Source organism: Rissa tridactyla, chromosome 5 (genome assembly GCF_028500815.1).
Source record: "Rissa tridactyla isolate bRisTri1 chromosome 5, bRisTri1.patW.cur.20221130, whole genome shotgun sequence".
Taxonomy (NCBI): Eukaryota; Metazoa; Chordata; class Aves; order Charadriiformes; family Laridae; genus Rissa; species Rissa tridactyla.
Window position 1 is genome coordinate 13,825,610 of NC_071470.1, and position 21,235 is coordinate 13,846,844.

The window sequence follows — 21,235 nt, forward strand, 5'->3', positions numbered from 1 at the left end:
TATATATAATGTAGCCTTAAATATATATTTAACATTTAATGTATTATGTATATTTATAGATATATATAAGATCTATTTTATTTCCCTCTTCGGAGAAAATAGCAAATCAATGCCACCCTTTCTCCCAAGCATGTTTCCCTTCTAGTAAAGGAGGCTCCACCTCTGCTAGGGATTGATTCGCCCAGCAGTTTTTAGGATAATTTATGGAGCAACCTGATGAGCCTATTGGGCGAGTTGCTCGGTCCTTGTAGAGTGGGTTCCTACCTGTTTGGGTGTTTTAGTATTTCCCCCCCACCCCACCCCCCCCGCTTCCCTTCCCCTCCCTCTGCCTGCCGTGTGCCGGAGGGGGGGGGGGACGGTGGGATTGGCAGGGTCGCTATTCCCCAGCCTCTCCGGAGAAAACTCGGGGAAGGGAGAGCGCCTTCACGCCCATGGATACGTGGGGGGGCCCCGCGCCCCGCTGGAGCCGCCGCCGCGGGGCCCGGCTGCTGCTGCTGCTGCTGACCGTGCGGCTGGGGAGCGGGTGAGTACGGCGGGGACCCCCGCACCGCCACCGGTCCCGGCCACCCGCACCCTCCCGCCGGCTCCCGGCTCCCTCAGCATCGTTCACCCGGGCTGAGCTCGGGGGGCTCCGGCGGGGCTCGGGGAGGGGGAAGGAAGGGAGAAGGGGGCGTGCTACGCGCTGCGAAACTTAAAAAAAAAAAAAAAGAAAAAAAAAGAGAAAAAAAAAAAAAAGGTCCCGGTGCTGCGGCGGGTCCCGCGGGCGGCTGCGGGGGAAGCCGGCGCCGGCAAAGTAAAACTTCTGCCGCATCCCACTTGTTCGCGGAGCGAGTTGGTGAGTCTGGGCTCAGCTCGGTGCTGGGGAAAGCGTGTGTGTTGCCCCCCCCGCGCCCGCCGCTCCCGCCCCCCGTAGGGGAGCGGCGGGGCCGGAGGGTGGGGGGAGGCGGCCGGGGGCACCCGGTGATGCGGGCAGCCCCGCGGCCCGAGGAGCGGCGGCGGTGCGGGGCCGCCCGGTGCCCGCAGCTCCCCGGTACCCGCGGCTCCCCGCAGCGCCCGCAGCTCGGCGGCGGCTGGTGGGAGAGGGGAGGCTGCGGCGCTGCTGGATGCTTCGGAAGAGGCTGGTCCAGCCGTCGGTGGGTACCGTCGGGGTGCCGGTACTTTGTCACCGTGCTGTCCCCGCGGCGGGGGGCATCCTCCGAAGCCCTGGGGAGCGGGGCTGGGCCCGGGCGTGGGATGGTGCCGGGCAGCCGCCCAAGTCCCAGAAGTTGGAAACCTGCGTTTTTGAGAGGGAGTTGCAAAATTGAAGGGCTCTGAAGAAAGAACAGTTTGGTACTGCTGTGCAAATGTGTTATTGGTACCCCTAACAACTTAACGGAAAAGCAATCTGATCGTTCAACTCCATTAATAATTCAGAGCTAATGTGAATCATTCCACAGGTTACACTCTCATAAAGATCACAAGGCAGTATTGAAAGGGTATTTGACTGTTGCCCAGTGTGTCTTTCTTTTTAATGATAGACCAAATTATCATTCTAAGAGGGTAGGGTATACAAAATATGTAGTATAAAGGCTGTCAAAAAGAAAAGAAAACAGCTATTGAACATTTTTTTAAGTTCGTCAGACTCTAGACCCCTTCCCCATACTGAATGATGATTTATTAGTCTGTGTGAAGTGTGTTGATCTCAGCTCATCTCTCATCTTCAGAAGGCTGCTGTGTTATCCTAGTTAGAAACACCACTGATTATACTTCTCTTAATCTGTGTCTTTTAAAACCTTGGCATATTATGGAAATATTTTTCAAAAGCATTGATGGAAATTATACCAGTGCAGCTGTGCATCTTCAGAATGTTTCTTAATGAACATATTGTACCTCAGGTATGAAAGAAATTATCAAGTGGTTTGAGAGAAAAGAATATGCATGCTAATTTATCAGTTCAAAGACTTAGTTACAAAGGAGGAGGACTAGCTAAAAAAAAAGTTATAATTTTTTTTGTTTGTCAAAGCGTGGTTGTGATTACAGGACTAGGTGTAGATTACTATGTATGCATCTCATTAACATGTATACATCTATGTATACATCTCATTTATCAATAAGTTGATAAGATGTCTTTAGTGAGAAAAAGAGGTAACTTACATGCATTATTTTATTTTGTGTTCCAGAACATCTCAGATAAAATGGAATCTTTGGTGTAAATATCCAGGTATCTGAATCAACTATTTTCAAGCTTGCCTTTCATTCAGAGGCTACATGGGAAAATGGTGGCTGAGAGATTTTTCTTCCCCCCCCCCCCTTTTTTTTTTCCCTTAAGTGAACACAAATGGACATGTTTTTCAGATCCTGATTCTCGGGTATGTAGTGCATTACAACTCAGGGGTGTTTGCAGAGAGCTCAGGAGCTCTAGTGCCCTTTAGCAGCCTGCCACAAAGTGGGATGGAAATACTATTTTTCTGCTTCTTTGGATGCCTTTCTCTAGTTTCAGCTCAAAGTCTTCCTTAAAGTTCAGACTAAAACACAGAAGTACTGCTTTTCTCAAGCACAGACCAGGCTGCACCAATTCTGGCTGTTTTTCTAAAAAAATCTTGCAGGAGCCAACGCACGTTTTCAGCACATACTTTTAAAAGGTTGCAAATGGCATCACTTCTAGTATGCATTTATACACAAAGTACTTTGTGCTGACTGAGAGTAAAGTTACTTCAGGTGTAACGAAGGGAGCTAAAGCCATTTAGCTTTCGCTAAATGCAAGGACATTGGAAGTTGAGTCCAACCAGGAGTTTATGCTTTTAATGTACTGCCCCAAAAGCTGTAGCGTGACCTTAGACCGAACTTCCTTCACTGAAGGGATTCATTGCAGTTGAACTCTGCCCCTTCAAACTGTTTTCCCCCAGTTCTGCGTGCGCCCCACAAACAGACCAGAATGGCCAAAGCACTTGATGTAACTTCATGAGTCAGGGTTTTGAAGGACTCCTTTTGTCAATAGCTGACATCTCTTCTGCAGCAGGAGTTGGGCTGTGAGCCTTTCTACAAGGTATGTGGAGGAACAGCGTAGTTACCCAGCAGTCACTGCAGTCCTAAACGTTCGGCAAACCCATTATTCCTGTTGAACTCAAATAAATAGATAATTCATGGGGAGAGCACAAGAGCTGACAATATAATTAATATTATTTCCTTAGTTCTAACCATACAGGTGCAGCATAACTGTAACATTTCTCCTAATTTATACTAATTTATACTGCTTCAAATGGTATGTGCTGGTCAGCATCCCTAACAGTATATTGTAAGCTAACTTAATTTTGCTTTAGCTTTGTAACCTGATGTTCTAAAAAAAAAATAATTTATAAATGCTCCATTGCAATGTAACTGTCAGCGGGTGCAAATGTCAACTAATATTTTCTTTTCCATTTCAAAGTATCTCTTAGGAAAATACTTATATAATACGGCCTACGTTTTCTTCTCATATAAATTCCTGGATCAGAGTTAAGCCTGTCATAACAACATGGGTTTCTTAATGCTTGATAATAATGATTTACTGTTTCATTTGAACATCTGTGATGTTTATTCGTTATTATCCTCACTCTTACGTGCTTTGTTCATGATGTGACGGTGAAGAACTTGTTATTTAGCAGCCCCAGTGGTTTAAAATATGGTTTATTTTATTAAAAGTTTATTAATATTTTCTTTTGTTATTATAAAGTTTAATGAGACATAAATATTGAGAAATACTTGTATACTTTGCACATAATTTTCTTGCAATGGATTTAAAGGAAACCTTCAGACTACGGCAATCCATTAAAAAAAGGCTCTCATAGCTAATTGAGCTACATTCTCAATTACTTTTAACTTTCTGCTTTTTTAAATATACCTGATGTTGGATAAGAGCACCCTTGCTACCGATTCAAGCTTTTCTGAGCTGGATAGAAAAGATTAAAGGTGAGCACTCATTGACTTTAGTCAACTTTTTTCTGGATACATAAGTCTGGCCACGGAGTAACTGGCAAGAGGTTTGGGGGATCTGTGGTTTTTCTTCGAAGCTGTGGAGGAATTGCAATAAGGTGGGTCAAATAGTTCAACGAGTTGCTATGGCCAGCAGGTAGGACTACGTAAATGGACTTGGCATATGCACTGGTTGGAAGTGGGTTGCCTTGGTTTGTGCTATCATATATATATATACAAAAAAAGGCATGTGTGTTGAACTCGCAGAAGAATGAAGGCGAGCGTCTCCCAAGATGGGCAAAGAGCCGTTTTTGTGCTAACATTTACGAGAGAAGAGGACTAGGCCTTTTTTGATTACCTGCATAGCCCTTTCTTGCACTGCATACTAAATTGAGCGTGTACTTAGTTGAAATAATGATATCATAACTTATTTGGTAAAGAGCAGCAGTGAGAAGTGGTAATTATAAATGACAGCATGTAGCACATTGACAGGAACCTTTCAAAGGGTGGTAGCTGACAGTGACAGTAACTTTTATTTCTTAACAGTTTCTCTGAATGATAATAATTTGTAAGGAGTAATTCAGATGCAATTGACTTAACCCGGAGACGACACGGAAGTCCTGATTCTGCATTTTTACACATATGAATGTTTTTAATAAGGCTGAAAATAGTGTGGTGGGTTCAGTGGCCTACTGGCCTATGTAAACACTTGATTCTATCTGTCTAAAAGTGAAATGGTAAACCATGCGAAACCACTGAACTAATAGAGGTAACTGGAGAGACTAGAAAGGTCATCAGGAGCTGACCAGAAGAGAACTTGCTTCAAAGAAGAGGTAAATCTCAGCGATATGGAAAAAGATGGAAAGAAATAGTTTCTAAAATATGCTTTCATTGGTGGATGTTCAAGACAGCAGGATCTGTTGTGATAATCCAGTCTGATACCAGAATAAACAAACCTGGAGAATTTACCCTGGCTTTTGCATCAGGTTTGTTGCTTCAGTATAACTGTTCTAAGTCCCTGCATAAAGATTTGAGGAGGAGGAATCTGATGAGATATTGCACAGTATTTCTAGTCTGAGGTTTCTCTGGCTTCCAGCCAGCGGATCTCCTGTCTTCCTCTGCTAGCTGAAAAAACACTGATTTTTTTTCCCCAGTTCCACCTGCTGCAGCTGTTTCAGGCACTCAAGGCCATGTCCATGTCTCTCTTTGGGGAAGTCTTGGTTCGTACCTCTGGTTCTGCAGGGCAGCCTCAGGGTGCAGACCCACGGCTGCAGTGGCTCTTCGGGAACGGAGTGTGGTCTGCAGCGGCTGCTCTTCAACGGGACAGCCAGTCACCAAAGCTCTTCCTTGCCCTGTCCGCCTCTGCCAAGTTTTGCCTTGATGAGAACTCAGAGCACCTCAAATGAATCCTGAAAATTCTTAAAGGAATCAGCGTTTTGGTCAGAAAACATCCTGCTGTGTTTTTATTTCCAGCCTAGTCTTTCATGATACGTTGTAGATTATTTGCTCAGAGAAACCCCCTCGCCTCTCAGAGATGAGAAGCTGCAGTGCTGTTATATGCCTAACAGTTGTTGCAGGATGAATGATCTAGTCCAAAATGAAAGTTTTATATAAATGTGTCACAATCAGAGATACTCTATGCAGAGTGGAATTTTCCATTGAATTGGATTTACCCATGCTACAGTCCTACTGAGTATTCTTAGAAGTATTTCCTAGGTATATGTAGTTTAAGAGGCAACTGGATAGCAGCTTACATTTTACTCTCAGATAAGTAAACTGAACTACTTGCATTTCTTCAGAAAATACTGAGTTGTTTGTTTAACCATTTTGTAAACGCTTTCCATTTTTTCTTTGAAGAACAGACCTCAAAAATTTCTAGATTATATAAATATTAGCCTTTACTGCTTCACACTGCTGAGATACTCTATCCCAGGACTGGCTCCAGTCCTGCCCTGGTGTACCCCGTGTTTTTTTTTGCTTTCTGCCTTGATCCTCAGATCCTTTCCATGTCACTGCATTCATCTCTGGTAAGGTGAGAACAGCTAATTCTGTGTTTCTAAATTTATATGCAGTTCTTTTTCTTATTTTCAGGTAGACAGACAGACATAGTGAATAGGAATGATCTGAGGTAACATGAGATACGTCCCCTTTGGATTAAACTACTCGACGTCTTAAATAGATTGTTACTCCTTTCATTTAATATGGTTTTATTCTTATTTAAGGCAGTGTACCATGAGGGATTAAGTCTTATTATTATTAATGTAATATTATGGTCCAATTTATCTTTCAGAATAAAGTTCAGCTGGATGGAATTTATATTAGGAAAAAGTTGTAGTATTAAGTATTAATTTAGGTGGCTAACTCTGCCACTATGAGTCATGACAAATTTTTTTCTTCATTGTCCGATGCCATATTTACATAGCAGAATAAATTATGTAGATGTTTTTTAAAAATAAAGTAGCCTCAGTGTGTTCCATGGGGGAGAAGAGTACTTGATCTCACCAGCATACAGCCATCGAGTATGTACTGGATTGTATCAGACCTGCTGCAGGTGAGCTATGGACCCGTAGCTCAGGTTCTTGCTTTGTCAAGGAAGACCATCCAACTGCTGGCCTGTAGGTTGCATCCAGCGGGGAACTGTTCTGGCAACCATCTGACAAGAGGTGGAATACTCCTGTTGTAAAAGATACGTGTTATATTTAATACACAATAAATTACAGTGGAAAAGAGATAATTTTGCTTGCAGAGAGAGAGAGCGAGAGCAGTCAGGCTTTTTATTACATGGTTTAGGTATTTACATTAGCCCTTATGGAGTATATTCACCTCTTTGTACAATTATTCATTAATTTCCTTGACCTTTGGATTACTCTCTAATTGCCTAGTGACAGTTACACTAAAATTTCAGTAGAGCCCATTCACCGTGTGTCTCTTGGGGACATGTTGTCATTGCCTGGTTATTGCAGTTGCATGGCTTTTTCTATTATTTTAAGCCAGATTCACCTATATGCCACAATTTTAGTGTGCAGTTCAGTGCAAGTCTCTAGTTCTGTTGCTACTTCAGTCTATACATACTTCTTTGCCTCCTGTGGCAGGAGACTGATACCTGCTCCTATGTCTACCAGAATTTGGAAGCATTTCAAATAAGCGTGCTTTTTGTGAAGGGCCACAGAAGGTTCCTAGTTACCTGAGGATTTTGCAGGAAATATGCAATGAATTGTGTTAGAACACATGTTCACATGAATAAGTTGAAATACCAGTTGCTTAAATGACTGAAAATATCTCACAAAGGAGAACTCATTTTATATACTTCTTGAGATGCTAGTGACATTTTAAAGTAGAGAACTAATGAAGTTGACTTTGCAATTTCATGAATGTCACAGTGGCTGTAGGATGGCATTTAATTGGGGTAAGTGCTTTTTATTGAGGTTAGGGTTCTCAGCATTCATTTATGTTAGGTTTGGTTTAAGTCTAGTTCCACTATGGAAAGTATTTCTTGGATCAAGGCACTTAACCCATCAACAATCTATCAGTTCATTCTGAACTTGATGACAATTAACCTTTCATCAGTCAAGTGTAGACAAGGATCTGCAGTCTCTTCAACGGGGTGCTGACATGTGGCACAGGGATTTATGTGTGTCTGTCTTTGTGTGATGATCCTACTCTGAAACTCCCAGGAGATCTGATACTGCTGTAGTTAGTACACATTTCAGATATCCAGAGAGGTGATAACTTTTCATCATCATGTCCTTCCTTAGCTGTTTGGGGATATTTTATCCTTTATTTAATACCATTTGTCCCTTTTCAGTTATATCTACTTACGCTCTAAATTTGCTGTCGTTACCCTTTTATCTTCTGTTCTCCGAATCTTCATTTATTCCCCGCTTTTTGGTCTGGATGAACAGTGGAATATGGCTGCTTACATTTTAATTATTTGATTGCATGGTCTGGCCAAAACCCACAAAGACTTACCAATTTACATTTCTAGGTTTCATTCAAATCCATCTGAAATAAATCTCCCTAAGAATTTTAGTAGGTTTGCACTTCATTTTCAGTCAAGGCAGTACAGATTATCCTAAGGTCTACTTTACCTTCCTGATAAATTTTAGGTTTAGTTGCATGCAATGGCTGGAAGGCTTTCCTTAAAAGACATCCATCACATAAAGGAAGATGAATATATGTTTGTCTGAAAATTTTACAACGACAAAATGCGTTTGATCTCTAAGATTAAAATATAGTTGGCATAAGGGCCCCTCCTAATTTTTCAGCTGGCATTAGAAATGGTTGTACTAGAAGAAAGGAAGGGCCTACTTAATGAAGATAACAGGTACTTTCAAGTACCTTCCTAGGCAAAGAACTGCTTTGAAATATTGTAGTAATGATTTTCTCAGAACAGAGGAACAGGTGTACTTGCACTGCAGATGTGGGTGTTATGATCAATAAGATACTCAGTTTTTGTAAGCCAAGACAAAACACGCAACGCATTCTGCAAGTTTGTAATCAGAACGTGGAAAGAGAAGCGAGAAGTTCCTGCTTCCTCACTTGTCTGGAGCAGAACAAGAACTGCTTAGATTATCAGGAATAACAATGTTAGCATAGCCTTTCCTGAAGACATTTTTTTTCGTGTTGAAGGATTGTTTCTGCTAAATTCATATGTTTGCGGGCAGGGCTGCTGTTCAGAGGGAGCTGAAGGGGCTGGGGGAATGGGTTGACAGGAACATCACGAAATTCATCAAGGATGAGTGCTAAGTCCTGCACCTGGGTGGAAAGACCCCCATCAGCAGGACAGACTGAGGACTAGCTGTCTGGGGAGCAGCTCTGCCAAAAAGGACCTGGAGCTGCCAGTGGACAGCATGGTGTTTTGGCAGCAAGGAGGGACAGCATCCTCCTGGGCACGCTCAGGAGGCTGAGGGAAGTGATCATCTCTCTCACTTAACAAGTGGTCCACACCTGTTAAACTGCATCTAGATACTGCATCGTTTGGGGCTTAAACTGGAGAGAGCTCGGCAGAAGGCTACCAAGCTGGTCAGGGAGGAGCACTTGCCCTGTGAGGAGAGGGCTGTTCAGTTTGCAGCAGAGATGGCTTTGGGGGGACCCAACAGCAGCTCCCAGTACCTATGGGGAGGGTATCGAGAAGACAGAGGTAGGCTCTTTGCAGTGCTGCATGGTCAGAGGATGAGGAACAATGGTGATGAATTGCAACAGGGGAAATCACAACTAGGTATAAAGAAAGAAAACTGTCAGGATGGGACTTTGAGCAGCCTGGTCTAGTGTGAGGTGTCCCTGCACATGGCAGGGGGGTTGGAACTAGATGATCTTTAAGATCCCTTCCAACCCGAACCATTCTATGATAATCTAACAGAGGAATAAGTTGTCCAGTGAGGTTGTGGGATCTCTCCATGGCGTTTTCCAAGACCTGACTGGACTAAGCTCCAAGCATCCTGGTCTGAATTCAGTATCACTCCTTTGAGCAGAAGGTGACTTCCAAAGACCCCTTCTAAATTGCACGATTCTGTGGAAAACAGCAGGAATCAGCTTGGGGTTTTTTTTCCTTCCTCCCCACCCCCCTGTGGTTTGCTATCTTACTCGTGCAAGATTCTTACTCTCTAGTGTATAGCATAAAAGAGAGGGGTGCAGAAACAGGTAGTTGTCTCCATCAGGTCTACAAAACTGGGAGGAATTTTTTTCTGACCACATATGGAGGTAAAGAGCTATTTTTACTAAGACAGTCAAATCTTCTATTTGAGAAGAGATCACTATACTAATCAAGCTGAATATGTTTGAGAATCCAGCAGCTCTGAATTGGCACAGAGAATTACCCATACTGGGCTAGATAGATGTGAGGAAAAATTTCAATTGATTTCTGGACTGCAACTTGATAAGAGTAGCGGCGGCAGTTATACTGGTCTGAGCATATCAACATTCGGATGAACTTTCAAGGAGAGAAGATTAACTCTGTATTTTATGTGAGGACTTATGGATAAAGAATATCTGTGATGCTGTGAGTCCAGGTGATTATTTTTGTGAGGTCTTCAAAAACCATTTGAATTAATAACAAATTTGACCAGTGCAATTTCAAATAATATGTAGCATTATCTGAAAGTTGACTTGCAGGAGAGCAATTTATGTGGAACTCAGAACAAAATTGTTCTTCTGGAACAAATCTTTAATAATACCTGTTGTTCTTAATGTTAAAAATTCAGATTTCTATAAATGTTCTTTGCAGTCGGGTTGTGCTTTATTAAGTGTTCAGAGTGAACTCTGGTCGTATTGTTCAGTAAAGTTTTTGTTATATGAGTATCACAGAGATGTTGAAGATCATTTTATAAGAAATGTGATAATCCTTTTAAGTGAAGGTCTTGCTGGGACTGAAGTTAATTGTACTGAAGTTATTGCGTATGGGAGAAAATGTTTCATATCTTTCAGAGATGTACTTCAAAGCTGTAATGGCTCAAAAGAGCTTGATCACCTGATGCTTGGGATATGTATTAAGAGAGCACAAGTTTGATAGTCTAAACACTCAAATGTGTAGGCAACATTTTTCGTTACAGGGAGTGAACAGCAGAGGTGCCTGCTTTTATTCTGCTAGTGCTATGATTGTTCTTTTTTTATTTTTTAACAAAGCTTTACTTATTTAATACTAAATGAACTTCTTTATGTAGCTTGTCCTAAAAATCTAATGTTTCTTTCTGTATTAGAATTTCTAATATTTTTCCACACTTTTCCCTGATAATTTTACAGCTGACTTAATGTCCAGATTTATCCCTTCAGTAAAAGCTCATGAAGGAGAGGGGAAAGAGGAATCAGGGCAGGAAATTATGAATAGCCAGACAAATATGACATTAGAGATGGCGAAGAGCACAAGACAGTGTGTGCATCCAGAAGAAGAATCGACCTAACGTATGTGGTAGGTATCCTGGAAAAAAGATGTAGGGAATAAGTAAAACATCAGTGGGAGAGAGAAATACATTTTGACACACAAAAGAATATGCTGGAGTCTGGCAAGGCAGAAGGAGGGAGCAATAGATTGATAAAAGCATCTGAGATGGAATGGATGGGAGGAAGAGAAAAGAGATTTTTGTCATGAGAACATCTAAACCAGTTTAGGAAGGATGAAGATGAAGGAATACAACATCAGTTACTCTAAATGCCACAGGGTTAAGAAGAGCTAGTAATGCTTTCTGGAGACATATTTTCAGTAGCTGCGTTTCTTTGCTTGCAGTTATGCTTATTTTCCTAGAAATTTTCTGTGATGACTAGAGCATATTAATTAGTGAAGAAGCTGATGATGAAATGCAAAAAAGAGTTAATTTCTGCAGAAATGTAGTAGAACCGATGAGTATGAAGTCAGCCATCAAGTTTGGAAGTTTTGAGAGATGTTTAAACTGTCCAGCATTGACAGCTACCAGTGGAAGAAAGCTTTCAAGAAAATCTTCTGAAAAAAAATGTAATTGTGTCCTATTCTAGCAGTCATGATGATGTAGTCCTGCTGCTATTGCTGCTACTGAAAAGAAGTAATATTTGTGTATGTGCAGGAGTTCCAGTCCTTTTTCAGCTTCTGAAGGATACTACAAGTCTGTCTGAGGCCCTTGTTTTATCTCAGGGAGACCCAAGGAAATATGTAAATATGTATTTTAAATTGCTGAGATAAGAGTAATTGCTGATTCCTACCATGTTGAAGTTGTATTTTTCTGTCTCTTCAAGGAAGCGTCGTCTCTCTCAGGCACTGGTTAAACTTATCATCCTTCTAGAGTTCAGCTTTTCTTCTGTACTCGGTCCTGCATGTGCCACATGCCTAAGTACTTACTTTTTGACTTCTGAATTAGAGTCATCAGCAGCATCTGTATGACTCTGGATGTGGGGGTCTCAGTGACCATGTTTTGTTTTCCGTCATGCTCTAGGTCTTTTTTCGTGTGTGGGATTTGGCTAGGTCAGACAACCTCTGTACTCTTGTTGATAGGGCCATGAAATATACTTCTTTACCACATACAAGCATATCATGTTTGGTGTTCTGGAGTAAAGTAGGGTCTGGTTAGATGTCTCACAGGTTGGAACCTTCCCTGGAAACCTTGTCTGTCTTGACTGACTTATTTTGAAGTATTTTCTGGTTAAATGCAGTATTTTGACAAACCTCTGAAACTGGACTGTTGCTAACAAAGTATTCTCCCACGTTTACAATTTTGAAAACATTACCATTTTGTCTGAAAATTGAGAAAAACAGTAATTTTTTTTTTTTAAGTGCTGGAAAACAAAAGATAAATTGTGCTATACTTAGACAAAGGACATAAATGTAGTATGCTGGGAAGCACGACCAGTGAATAACAGTTATCGCAAGGCATGTTTTGTGGTTTAGAGAAGTGTCACTGTGCCCTACCCCTGTATTGGTGAAACTTCTGATGCAACTGCGTTTGGCTGCTGTTGGAGAAGATCCTCAGCTAAATGAACTAACACAACTAGTCTCATGGTTTTCATTGGCACGTGTAAGGCAAAAATGGAAATGTTACGTTCCTTTCAGCTCTTTCAGTATAGAAATTATGTGAAACACTGACTTTCCTTCTTATTTATTTATTTATTAAATGATGATCAGAGCATTCATTGTATGGAAGGAACACTGTATCTCCAATCAGACAGAGCTACTGTGTGGTGTTGTTTAAACCTCAGGGTCACTGTGGGCTTGATGGAGTTGCTTGTGCACAGGCATGAAATGTTGATGAAGATAACTATGTTTCCCAGACCAGCCTCTACAGCTTCTCCAGAAGTCTGTGGGTTCCCTATAAATCGATCCTGCTTGGAGGACTGGATACCCTTGGATGTCTTGGGTGAGAATAGGAGCCTGGGTATGGACAACTAAATTAATCCCTAGCTGTGTTTAAATACTCCCACCTACGCTATATGTGTAGTTCTACGTGTAATACTTTGATATGCATGATGCAAATAGCAGTAGGAGCACTTTCACTATAACCATTTTTTTCCAGTTCATTACATAACCTGACAGATGTTAATTGCAACTTAAAGCTCATCTGATTGTTTTTTCTCATATTTAAAGGAGAACAAAGACCTATGATATTAATGTCTGAAGATGAGCATGTTGCCTGATGTTGAAAAGACTTATTTAGTCAGTCACTTGTGCTCAGGGATTTATTAGTCATGGCAATGTCTCCAATTAGTTGAAGGACAGAGAGCATAATTAGGGCACTTTTTGTCTAATTACTGTTAACTGTATACATGCAGTTTACTGTTGAGTTTATGAGGCTAGCTGAAGTGTTATAACGACAAGAGTGTTAAGAAGTTAGGTGCCTTTCTTATTTATAAAAATAATGAAAATTAGGATTAACACCCACAGTTACAGATGTAAAATAGCGTCATGCCATGGAACAGAAATGTTTTAATGTCTTATATTACAATTTGGTTCTAAATCATTGTCTCTACAGACATTCTGAAAAATACCTACTGAGTGAACGTTGTTGAAAAAAATATATTGTACAGTAAATGGAGAAAGGATCAAGTATTATGTTCTGTGTATAGTGAAATAACCTTTAGATGAACTTGGAAAGGAAAAGAATTCCTCTTTAATTAAGTTTGCCTTTCTTCCTGAGGTTGTGAGAGAGAGGGGAAAGTGCTGCTGTTGAAGTTAGGATGGAGTTAATTGACATTAATCTTCATGGGCTTGTTAGATTTATTTTAACTGCAAAGACATAAAAAGGTGCTCAGCCCAAGTTAACTGTTGCTAAATATTTGAACGGCACACCAGAATTTAACACTTTATTTTCTGGTTTGGAATGAAGTTTTTTGTCTTCTGCCTTTCTTTCTACTCCATTCCAAACCCTGGGGAAAAAAAACGGACTTTGCAATGTGAGACACAGAAACTCAGGTAAAAGGTCAACAGTTTTGAACCATCTTATTTTCTGAAGTGATGTTTCTTTTAAAGAGCACGGTCTAGCAACCTCAGTTAGATCTTGGTAACACCATCTTGACTGGTCCTGCTGACTGTAATTCTGAAGGGATTCCTACCTTTGAAACTCAGTGGGTTAAATATATTTAGCGTGACAAAGATCAGTAATTGAGATTAATAGAAATGAATATGTACACAGTGTCTGTCCTTTTGCCTTTGTGTGTTTAGGTGCTCTTTTAGGGGAGCTAGCTGCTTTATGCAACTTGTCCCGAAACCTCTGGATTGAGAATTCAAGCTGCCAGATGATGTGCTCTCTGCTTCACTGGAGGGCATACAGAAGACTTTCTATAAATTCTGGTCACTTGTTTTTTCCAGCCAGCATCATTCCTGTCTGTCTGAGTCCTGTGGCTGCATGTCAGTGGCTACAGCTCAGGAATTGAAAGTGTAGAACTGGGTGCCACCATCACGGCAGAGATGTTATAGTCTTTATTACATGCTCAGTGTGCTTGGGCACATTTCAAAGAAGAGCTGAGAAGCTGGTATTCTGGTAGTGAGATGGGTTAATCACAGTCAATCATCTCTGAAAATGCCAGTGAGATAGGAATAGAGAGAGTGAGAATAGCTCCTTTCACTGTGTGGAACGATGATAGTCCAGTTCCTTCACATTTGGTTATATTAATTCCTGATTTTCGTTGGTTCTTTTGCCGGCTTAGCTAATGGATTAGTGAGCCACAATCTCTTGTTAACCTAGTGTACGAGTATGGATGTCTAGTGTATTTCTTTTCTAGCAGTTGGCACTTTGTAAATGTATACAATTTTCTAGGTAAAACAGGGTAGTTCCATGTAAATAGCAGGAAATGTGCATTTTAAGTCAAGACTCTTGTCAGGTCAGATACTGAGTAAAGAAATGTTGTTTCTAATAAAAGTGCCTCCTTAAACAGATTTACTTAGTAGTGACTGGAAAAGCTGTTGGATGTTGGGATGTAATTTTTCCCTCTCCCCCTGGTATTGCATTATTAGTAGCTTTCTGTAAGCTATCAGTATCCTTATCTGTATACCTATTTGTAGTTCAGAGTTTTAAAATTGGAGGACCAGAGGTTCTCCAATCAAGCAACCAAGAAAGTAAAAATCTGAAATGTATTTGTATTTTTATTTTTTTCTTGTTAATTCCAAGTTTATTTAAACAAAATATATAGTGGATAAGAAAGAAGTGGAGAGCGGGTTGCTCAGAGGAGTTGTGCAGTTTCCATCCTTGGAGGTTTGCGAGACCTGATCTGATCAAGCCCTGAGCAGCCTGGTCAAAGCTGGCTCTGCTCTGAGCTGGAGGCTGGACTAGTGACCTCCCACAGTCCCTTCCCACCTGACTTGTCCTATGAATCTATAAATTAAATTAGGAACTCTTCAAAATGTCAACATATTCAAGCGACTATCAGTGGAGGTATCATGGTTGTAACTCCTTTTGGGTTTAGGTGGGTGTAGGCCCTTGCCATGACCTCTTGTACTTTTCATTTTCACTAAATCTATGCTGTTCTTAATAACGATGTGTAAAGAACATTAAAAGAGGACAAAATTGTGTCATTGCCACTTCAAATTCTCTGCAAATAATTGGATTGATCCTAAGAGTCAGGTGCCCTGGGTCTGTACAGTGCTCTGGTGGTTTTACTGTACTTTCTGCTGTTTGTGGGGTGGAGGACAAAAAGAGGAAGAAGAAAAGGTCAGTTTTGTAGTGGGCATGTCTCCTTCCTTAGAGAGCTGCTTATAAATGTAAGTTTTACTCATCATCTTAATGCCCCTGGGGAAAGGCTGGGATTGCCTCTGCACTATTAGCAACTGTAAGCTAATTTATCTAATTAGATGACATAAAGTGCAAGCAGACCAAAAATATATTAAAAAAAAAAAAGCTACGTGGTAACGAAACATGAAAGAGATGGCAATAGGTACCTTTGAGGGAAAAAGAGTGTACATTTACAAAACTTAGCTTCCTACTTCTTTTAGTGCTCCCATTAGTGGGATCCTGCTAATGGGAAATGTTAAATATTTAATATCTGACATTTCTATAATGTCTATGTAGTGCAGTAAAGATTAAGTATTTTACAGTGCATTTCAATTTAAAAGAATGAAAGTGCTTTTCAGACTGTTACAGGGGAAGCTGTCAGTGAACCTTGTATTTAGAATGAGTATTGCTTTCAGCTATAATAGACTCTTGGGACTTGTTTGCAGCAAGCTACGTATGAAAGTCCTGATATCTGAGCAGCGCCTTTTGTTCATCCGCTGGGAACCTATGGAGCTGTGGCAAGCTCCTTGTTGCACTTCCCAAATTAAGCAGGTGTGCTGAAACCACCGAGCAGTTTCCACGGCCATTAGAATCATAGAATTGTCTAGGTTGGAAGGGACCTTTAAGATCATCTAGTCCAACCATTAACCTCACACTGACAAGTCCACCATTAAGTCATGTCCCTCAGCACCATGTCTACGCATCTTTTAAATACCTCCTGGGATGGTGATTCAACCACTTCCCTGGGCAGCTTGTTCCAGTGTTTGATAACGTCTTGATTTTCAGTGAGACTCGCTGGTGTTATCTGAGCCGTAACGGAAGGTCTTGCAAATACAGACTGTTTTGGTGCATTCCCACAAAGGAGTGCAGTAAAAAGCCAACGTGCCTACTTCATCTCTGTCCTTTCCTGACTTTTTCGTCCTTTCCCCCTGAAGACCTAGTGTTGTCTTCATTCAGCTGTCACCAGTGGAACATGCCGGTGGTCTTCATTCCTGTAGGCAATTTACTGAAAAATTTCACCTTGAGTTTTGAGAGATGCGTATGTCTCTGTAATTTAGAAGCCCTTAAATCCCTTTCTAGTAATATAGCAGTAACATTTTTAGTTTTGGTGTACAATACAAATTGGTACAAGGACAGTAATTTAATTCCTTTCTTTTACTGGAATATCTGTGGTTATGTTAACACTGGAACTGATTTATATGGATTGCATACGTTCTGTAATAACGGCTAGCCAGTGTCCATTTGTGAAGATACATTGTGTGACTGTCAGAGTTACTGCTATCACTCTGATGCACTTTGCTTGACTTGAAGCCCATAGCAGTTCCCTGAAATAAGCTGTATGAGTAATATAGATTGCAAACTTTAGCACTGGAGGAATACTTAAGTCCACACTCATTTGATTCAAATGGAAAGAAAACTACTTCCAGGCATTCTTTGACCTTTCAGTGATATCTGACTGAATCTGCAGATGCAACCAAGGTATTGTGATTTTTTTCTAATGACTTAGTGATTGACTATATATTGCTGCTTATCTAACTAAAAGGCAGTAAATGAATGTGTAAGTGCTTTTCTTGTACATTTGTTTCACCTTGGTAAAATAGGTAGCTAACAAATGATCATCTTAAATGAAAGGAATGGTACAACATTTTAACTACGTGAAGTATACATGGAGATTCATAATTGACACATGACTGCAGCTTCTGTGAATGATTAGTCATAGCACAGGAATGTAAAGTTTGTTTGCTTTCTTAAATTTTGAATGGACTTGAATAAGCATACGAGTCTTATTTTCATATAGCTAGAATGGAGGCTACTAGGAAGGAGATTCTGTTAATGTTCTTGACACTACGATGTATCTACAAGCATGATTAAGCATCTCTTAGAAATATTAGTGGCATGATTTGAAAATGAAATACATGCAGGGAAAATTACATTTTGGGTCTTAAAACAGGAAAAGGCTGACAGTCAGAGGATGCCTACTGCTTCTTTTATGGGTTTGACTCATGGCTTGAGTTTTGTATGGATGATGTGTTAGTGCCTCTCTTGACATGTTTATTAGCTTACACTCTCTACTGCCATAAACCAAAGTGTTGGTGTTTTAAATAAGGGCCTGCCTCTTTCTGTTGGCACCAGAATGCGTTTAGATTTTTATAAAATACTCTAAATAGTGTTCAATATTTTAGCAGTTTCTTCTTCACCTCTCGTGTATTTACTTTCCCTGTTTGTTAGTTTTTTTTTCCTAACCTTGCTTTTTTTATTCACTCACCGTAGAGCGGATAAAGCAGATGATGAGGACGATGAAGATCTAACAGTGAATAAAACATGGGTCCTTGCACCAAAGATTCATGGTGGGGATGTAACTCACATACTGGACTCCTTACTTCAAGGATATGACAATAAGCTTCGTCCAGATATTGGGGGTAAGCCCATGAAATAATTCACTAAATAGAAGATTTGAACCAGAGATGGCTTGCATTTTTTCAAAGATGGCAAAAATCCTCTTAATGATATTTTTAAAACTTAATATAGCAAGCTAAATATAACAGCAATAAAATGCAATGGTTTTCTGGAACTGGTAAAAATAATGTTCTATGCAAGAGTAGATTTTTTTTTATGTTCTATTTACAATGTCTTTTTCTTCTATAAAGTATTGCTTTTTGGAGACAGTGGGCAATCTATAATAAATCATTAAAAGGCAATTATAGTTCGCTTTGTTTAACTGTGATCTTCTGACAGATATAAACCAGCCACGGTTATTTAAAAATTTGATCTTGAGTCTGTAGGAGTTTATTAAAAAATTATTCCTAGATATTTTTACTCTTACTTTAGAAAATGCATTGTAAGTGTGTATTTTGAGCAAATTTAACTTGAATCAGTCCTCTTCTTCCCCTAGCGCAGATTTTGGAAAACTTCATAAGAATCTAAAAATATAACTTGGGACTAAATCCTTTCTAAAGGAATATAGGAGGGAAGAGCGCATTACTATAGATCAGACTTTGCAGCCAGTAGGAAGGCAATTTTGTCTTTCAATAGTCAAAGCATCAATTTGCATATAACTGTTAAATGTAAATATTTGGAAGAATCTTGCGCTGAAAACATGGAATACATGAAACCTTGCCAGCTCTTGTCTACTACATGCATGCTAGATCAAACCAAGAAAAATAATTTATTTTCTCTGAGTTCGTTCCCTGAACTGTGAAGGGAGAGGTGGAGGACATAATTATTTGTTAAATACTTGGCATTCCCTATCAAAGGAATGCCATGTAAGTCTGTAAGCTGCTTATACGATAAACAATACAACAATCTAGACTTGTTTTATTTATGTAGGAGAACAGAAAGATGCAATCTCAACTAAGTATTTTCTTTTGAAAGCTTCTGACAAATTGTTTTCTTCCCCAAATTTCTTAGTTCTGTTTTATTGTTGACTGTTATCCTGAAGATGTTGAATGGCAATTTTTCTCTCACTGTCATAATATAATCACATGTGAATCTCATGAAGTTTGTTCTAAGTCTTTGCCTTCACATTCATTTAATTGAATTACTGCAAACATTTAGACAACAAGAAAGGTCTTCCAGCATATTTTTCCTTAAATTCTCAACGTGTGACAGATGTATAGCATTACTGTTTTTTTTTTCTCTGACTGCTTGATGCAACAGGCAGCGAAGGGATTATGAGGGAATAAACTGTCTCCGCCAGGATTTCTTCTAATGTTTAGCTGGTAGGTAGGAATGAAAGAAGAAAGAATTCTGTTTCTCTACCTTCCCCATAAAACTTATAAATAAATGGAGAGAAAATAGAGGAAGAGGAGTTTATTCTGACATGTCAAATGAACTTAGATGGGCATGGAAGAATTTTGGTGTAATCCTTACCTTCAGTTTTCAGGTAATATATTGAGGATTAATAGGGCAAGAAATGTGCATTTTTGTGAGTAACTCAATGTACAGCTTTTTGGATTCCAAATATTCGTTCCTGCAAGAAGACGCTTGGTTCTAGCTTCTCTCACATAAATGCTCTCTTTCTTTTTCTTCTTCGCTGTCTTGATGCAATACTTCTGTACCAATCTGACCTTTGCTATCTGGGACCTGCCTCCATACAATATATTAAGATGTAAGGTTCATGAATAATCAGCCAGAGTGATGAAAACAGGAGGCATTTGGGAGTATTCACTTTGTTGCCAGGAGAACAAGTGTTAAGACGGTCTCTCCTCTGGATGGAGGGGAAGTTGCAGACTTCTGCCACAAGGCAGAAATTTTGGACAACATAAGATGAAATTTCCAACTTCAGGTGATGGTGTCGCATTCTATCCAGGGACTTGGGAACTGCAGCAGATATTTAATAGATAGAAAAACAAAATCAGGCTACAGTGCATTCATCTTAGTCTGCTTCAATTATGTGGATAAAATCTGGTGTTAGATTCCACATCTTCAGAGTATATGTCAGTACTTGTACAACAAGGTTATTGAACTGGAATTTCAATTATCTTTCAAAGCAATAATATCCCACTGAACATTTTTTGTTATTGAATTACAAAGCTCAGTTACAATAGCAACATTTTTTGTCTTGAACCTGGACATTTTGGGTTTGAATACCAGACCAGAATTTTGTTTTCTTCCTGATGTTGACAGAGAATTTCAGCGTCTCCGAGTGAGATAAGGGGGTTCATTGCTAAACATGCAGTTAGTTGAGGGAGATGGTAAAGGAGAGCCAAATGAAAATTGAAACATCAGAGGCAATACTGAAATATAATAGGAGAAAACCACACTCTGTCATTTTATGTTTGTCTCATTCAAATATTCACAAGTTGCAGTGATTTCTTAACTGCTTCCTTTGCTGTGTTTGTTAATCTTACTAGTCTTTAACTCAGTTTAGGTAACATACTTTGAGGTGTTTGGACCATGAAGCAACTGGTATTAAAGTACCTTCTTCTCAGTATGAAGTAATAGTACTTACCAAATGAAGTCACTTATCTGTAGTATGAATCCTTTTAATTACAGATACAACCTTGGAGTGTTGATATATTAAAACAGTGTTATTCTCACTGTAACATTACCTTTTGGCTACCTGATTTTATCACCATACTGTTTTAGCTTCCGTTCGGCATCAAACTAGCTATTGCTTTTCAACTTTCCTTTTTAAAGGGAAGAATTCTGGCTGTACACTGTTCCATCTCTCACGCCTTAGGGACACTGATATATTAATATTAGCCTATCAACGTACAGCACATTTTTTCCAGCTATGTCTCATGTCGAGTGTTGCGTATTATATAGGTGAAACACAACCGATCAATCTGAAAGTTTAATTAAAAATAGGGAATAATCGTCACATATCTACAACTCTAAGGAGTGTTTTCAATCAACAGTTTGAGGAAAGTCATCATTGGTAGAATTTTTAAGAATAGTGAGGATGATTGCTCATGGACATAGAGAAATTGGATGCCTAGAGAAATTTGGATAGTTGTAATTGCCCTATAAGCAGGGCATGGGTAAGTAATTGCATCTCAGTACACTAATGTGAAATGTCGTGAACTCAGGGATATAAAGGATATATGAACAAAAAGTGGACTTTCAAGAGACTAACAGAAGCACTAATTCTGAAAAGATAAGGATATTAGGGGGCTATTCTGTGGAACAGGTGCTTTTAG

The 21,235-nt window shown here is 39.8% G+C and overlaps 1 protein-coding gene across 1 annotated transcript in view; it reads left to right on the forward strand.

Annotated features, from left to right (window-relative positions):
- The first annotated feature begins 216 nt into the window (after window positions 1-216).
- Window positions 217-21,235, forward strand: part of GABRG1 (gamma-aminobutyric acid type A receptor subunit gamma1) — a 55,746-nt gene continuing 34,727 nt past the window's right edge. The window contains 3 exon segments of the mRNA XM_054202899.1: window positions 217-406; window positions 409-523; window positions 17,865-18,013. Coding sequence (XP_054058874.1) covers window positions 217-406; window positions 409-523; window positions 17,865-18,013 — 454 coding nt within the window.